General features: G+C 42.0%; 1 protein-coding gene across 1 annotated transcript; it reads right to left on the bottom strand.

Annotated features, from left to right (window-relative positions):
• Nucleotides 1-659: 659 nt before the first annotated feature.
• Nucleotides 660-1,685, bottom strand: LOC140794634 (uncharacterized). The gene has a single exon (XM_073146738.1). The coding sequence runs from the start codon at nt 1,539-1,541 to the stop codon at nt 951-953; it is 591 nt and encodes a 196-aa protein (XP_073002839.1). The 5' UTR covers nt 1,542-1,685; the 3' UTR covers nt 660-950.
• Nucleotides 1,686-5,181: the final 3,496 nt, after the last annotated feature.

Here is a 5,181-nt window from a genome sequence, read left to right as displayed (position 1 = left end):
CACGGAACACCGACGGTAACCCCACCGCATAATGCCTAGGGCTACACAATCCAGCATTTTTAGAACAGTGATTAGGGTTTTATTTCAAGCGCATATTATAAACAGTGATTAGGGTTTTATTTCATTTAACAATATTGTGCAATAAGTCATATTAGGTTGTTGTAGAGAAAGTGCATACCATGTAGGTTTAACGAGTGAATTATTGGTAAGGGCAAGCTTCTTATTTGCTTAAAGAAGATTCGAGAAATATTTCATGCATCAAACACTATTCATTTTGGTCATCAAATTTTACTTTACCATTCATCAATAAAAACTTCTCCTATTTGTCTTTGTTTTATATCCATAAAGACTACTTACCTAGCCAAAGCATGGTCATCTGTCCCCGGTGAGCAGGCCAATAACATCACTGAGATTGACCAGCTAACTGGGTTGGTTTCACAATGCTATATGACATGGTTATGAGTGTCTAACGTGTCCAACTTAGATAATCTCAGAGGATCATCGCACCTAGATCATGTATAGTACAGCACTACCGCAACTCTTACAAATTGAAAGACTACAATACATACTTAAAGTTAAAAACAATGAAAGCCATACATTACCCTTAAATTATGAAAAGCATTTGTAAAATTTTAAAAAAAAAACATCATATTCTCAAGTTTAATATAACAATCATGGATGCAAATAGGATGATATCAAAATCTTAATACAAAGTAAAAGTTTGCTGGAAAGAAAAGAGCATATTGTGCCAACGGCCAAATTGAAGGAGAAAGGAAGCAACAATGACATGAAGCGTTACTTAGGGTTTACTTAATTTCACTATTGTTACAAGAGACGATCCAACAGTAGGAAAGAACAAAGAACTCTAATTCTTACGGAAATATGGTAGGTAGCAAAATAGCCGTCCGATTTGTCACATAAGAAGGCTCAGAGGATTTACCAGATAGCAGCTATTCCTTCTTCTTACTACTGGGTTTGTTATTGAGCAGCTCATCTGGAACAACCTTAAGAAGCTTCCTCTGCTTCGACTTGGCGATCTTCTTCAAGGTCTTAGGGTTCGTAATCTTCTGCAACTTCATACCGGACCTCAAAATGTTCTCCTGCTTCTTCTTCTCCCTCTCCTCCCTCCTCTTCCTCTTGTCCAACTTGTTCTGTCGGATCTCCTCCTTGAGCTCCGTCATCCTCTCCCGGTACGCCCGCTTCATCTCCTTCTCTTTCGATCGGAGCTCGTACGACTTCCCACGCCGGGTGACGGCGGTGGCGGACGCCCGGTGGGCCCGCGCCTGCTTCCACTTCCGGCCGGAAACCTTGCCGGCGATCACGCCATCGTAGGTGGGGCGACCGAAGGCGGGTTTTTCTGGATCGTCAGCTGAGGGGAGGGCCTGCCTCTTCGCCGGCGGCGGGGCGGCGGCGGCGACAGCGGAGGAGGTGGCCTCATCGACGTCCATGGAGTCAGGGGCATCGAACTGGGAACGCTTGCGCTTGTTCTTAGCGCCGCCGAGGCCTTCGTCTAGGTAACGGAAGTCGAGAGTGGAAGCCATTAGGGTTAGAGTTTTGGGGACGGAGGCAGAAGAGAAAGAGATGGGGCGATGAAGCGAGCGTTTATTAGGGTTTCGAACGGGAGTAAGTTCGCCTCTGGGCTTCTGGGCTTCTGGGCTTGTTACCGCTGACGATGACTCCAACAATGCATTAAGTTCGCTAACTTAATTTTGGATAAAGAGTTAATTACAATTACACAATTGACAAGACCCATGAACTTTGGCCCGGTTTCACAAACACCAATATATATGTTTGGTGACACATTGGCGCATTTTAACATATATAAAACCTCCCAAATGCTTCTTTTTCCATTGGTTCACATTTTTTTATTAAAAAATATCATACGATTAATTTTAGGGAGGGAATATTTTACACTTTGAGTTTTATTTGCGTGCATACCCTTCAAAAATCCAATATTTGCTTGAATGCCCTCTCTAAATTTGAAACTTATATATATATTCTTCAAAACACACAATTTTTGCATATATAAGATATATCTTTAAAACTCTTATTTTTTTTACAAGGATATCCTTTGGGGTTAACTAACCGTTAAAATTTGAACAATTTTAGATATATAAAAAATATGAAATTATCCTTATTCTATATTTCATAATCTTTGTTAGTTAAAAGTATTTTTGTCCTTTTTCTACTAAATTATTGATGCTTAACTTAAAAAATAATTATAGTAGTATCTCTTACGAACCGGCTTGATCCGATTCATAACGGTTCCGGAATAGATTGAAGACGTGACTTTCGAAGGAAGCTGCAGATAATATAACCGTTGGATCTTCTTGAATTTTGGATATGATTACGCCCTTGAAAAGTGTGATATGATCTCTGCTCTGATACCAGTTTAATACAATCTTCCCTTAGGCCAAGGTTCGATCTATCCTAATTTTCAGATCTGGACAAGATCTGACACGGAACTTTCAAAATAGATTCTGAAAGATGCCGCTGTCGGATGGATGTGAGATTTTAATCGTAGGCCCCGGAAAAGAGCTTTCCAACAAATCAAGTTTCAGGCAAATCGGATGTAGAGATCTCGAGATATCGTCCAATTAGTGGACGAACATCAGGGGATCTATCTTAGGATCCGTGGATGGAGGCACGAGATCCTAGATGATGGTGGATGGTGGTGGATTGGCGTTAATGGGGTGGCATGAGTGAATAAGTGGTGGTAGAAGTGTTATGGGTGATGGAAGGGTTAGGGCAAGTGTTGAATACATTGGAAAAAGGGGGAGAAGTGGACTAGGGTGATTAGCCGGTCAAGGGAGGCTAGAAGCGGCATCGCTGGGGATCGAGAGAACGGGAGCGAAGAAGACGAAGGAGACAAGGCAAAAACTCAATTCATCAATAATGACTCTATGGTTGCCATCCACACCTTTAGAGGCTAACTAACAATTCAAAAATAACCCTAAACAGTGCATTTTTGTCGACCGCGTTCGAACGCGCCCGATTGAGTTCAAACGCACACATTTCTCACTTCTATGGATTTGCAAATGCGATGCAGGCATTCGCAGCACGTTCGAACGCACATATTTCTCACTTCTTTGGATTTGCGAACGCGATGCAAGCGTTCACAGGCGCGTTCGAATGCGACGTTCGAACGCACATTTCGCACTCTCTAGATGTGCGAACCTGATGCAGGCATTCACAACCGCGTTCGAACGCACTCCACCCGCGTTCAAACGTGACATATAGAAAAGTTATTTTTTTAGAATTAAACACTAAAATAAAAGACAAAGACATCCCTAAAGTGTATCCATGCTCGAAATGAAATCGGTGAAGTCCGAATCGTATCAATCCACCATGCTACCGCAACCTTGTCCTCAAGGTTTGAAATTAGGGAAGCGATCTTTGAACTCTGACTCAAGCTCCTCCAAAATTTGATCCTCAGCATTGGTTCCCCACATATATGAAAATAGACGAAAGGTTGGTGCTGAAAAAGAGGTGAGCTCACTTGTGTCCGGTTGGCATGAAAGGGCATCGGCCGCTCGGTTCTCGATCCCTTTTTTGTAGACTAGTTCGTTGTCATACCCAAGGAGTTTCGTGACCCACCGTTGCTGTGCTGGGGTGTGCACACATTGCTCCATGAAGTAGGGTAAGCTACGTTGGTCCGTGCGGATAGTAAACCGTTGGCCAATCAAGTAAGGTCGCCTTTTGGTGACGACGTGTAGAATTGCTAGCATTTTGCGTTTGTAGGTGGATAGTTGTCGTGACCGATTTGACAATGCCTTGCAGGAGGGGTCGCATTCGAACGCCCTTGGGAACGCCTACATCAGGTTCGCAAATACAGAGAACGCATATTGTGCGTTTGAACGCAGTCGGGCGAGTTTGAACGCCCGCGATCGAATGCCTGCATCGCGTTCGCACTTATAGAGAATGCATATTATGCGATCGAACGCGGTCGAGCGAGTTCGAACACCCGCGGTCGAACGCCTGCATTGCGTTCGCATTTATAGAGAACGTATTTTGGTGCGTTCGAATGCGATCAGGCACATTTGAACGCGATCGACAGGAATCCTCTAGAATTAGGGTTTTATATTATTTTAGGACTTGTTGGCTAGACTCTATATATATGTGGATGGCAGCCAAATTCATTATGCAATTTGATTTTTGGTTTCTTGCCTCTTACATTCTCTCTAGACTTCTCCCTCCTCCCTCTTCACCAACCTTCCACCTCTACCATTGGCAAGGCTTCTCCTAACTTCTAATCTCCCTCGACTATTGAGCCACCCCTCTTCTTTAGGATCTCGACCACTTCGTTCCCTTCGTCTACATCCTTTAACCACTTCCACAATCCACCTTCATCTCCATACTCATCCATAACCCTAACATCCACTCCACCCATCACCACCACCATCACCCACGTTATTCCATATTTTCGTTATGGCTACATTTTGAATCTGCAAAGGGCGTAAATACTAAAGTTTTTATATCAAGAAGTTATGGATCTAACCCAATTGACTTTGTAATTTTTTTACTACCAGAGAATATTCAACGAATATTTTCCCATGGTCACACAGACTAATTCCTATAATACATCCAGATCTTGAAAGAATCGTTGCGTAGCGTATCTTTGGTATCGGAACTTATCAAGTGGTATCAAAGCTTATCAAATTAGTATTAGAGCCTGTCAGACACACGTGCTCCGCACGTGCGCGCCTTAGGATTCAGCGCACGTGTCGATCATGTGCGCCTATTTTTTTTCAAGGATGTTACAACACTACCACACAAAAAAATTTGTCCTCGAAATTAAAAGATAAACCACAACTGGTGCAAGATTAAGTGACAACAATCCAAGATCAAAATCTTAATAACTGACATCCTAAGTTAAAGACTTAACCACTTTTTAATATTAAAATCATTGATTATGAGGAATATTGGCGGCAAAGTTAAATATACTAAATAGTTAACTATTATATGTTGCTTGCTGCGAACTGGATCATATTTGATCACATCATGAGATCATTAGGCTCGATGGATTGTGCCTATTTATATTTTAATTGATTTATGCTTATGTAAGCCGTTAAGGTAAGTCTAGTTAAGTCATGTAAGCCACTAAGACAACTTTAATTAAGTTATGTAAGCTATAAAGCTAAGTTTAATTAAGTCATGTAAGCCTCTAAAGCAAGTCCTTGT

The sequence above is a fragment of the Typha latifolia genome, chromosome 9 (genome assembly GCF_019914945.1).
Source record: "Typha latifolia isolate L0001 chromosome 9, TyphaL0001v2, whole genome shotgun sequence".
Taxonomy (NCBI): domain Eukaryota; kingdom Viridiplantae; phylum Streptophyta; class Magnoliopsida; order Poales; family Typhaceae; genus Typha; species Typha latifolia.
The sequence above is the reverse complement of the archived record's forward strand: the minus strand, read 5'-3'. Positions and strand labels throughout refer to the sequence as shown.

Coding starts and splice junctions, on each gene's coding strand:
- LOC140794634 (XM_073146738.1), bottom strand. CDS start 1,541: ATGGCTTCCACTCTCGACTTCCGTTACCTAGACGAAGGCCTCGGCGGC.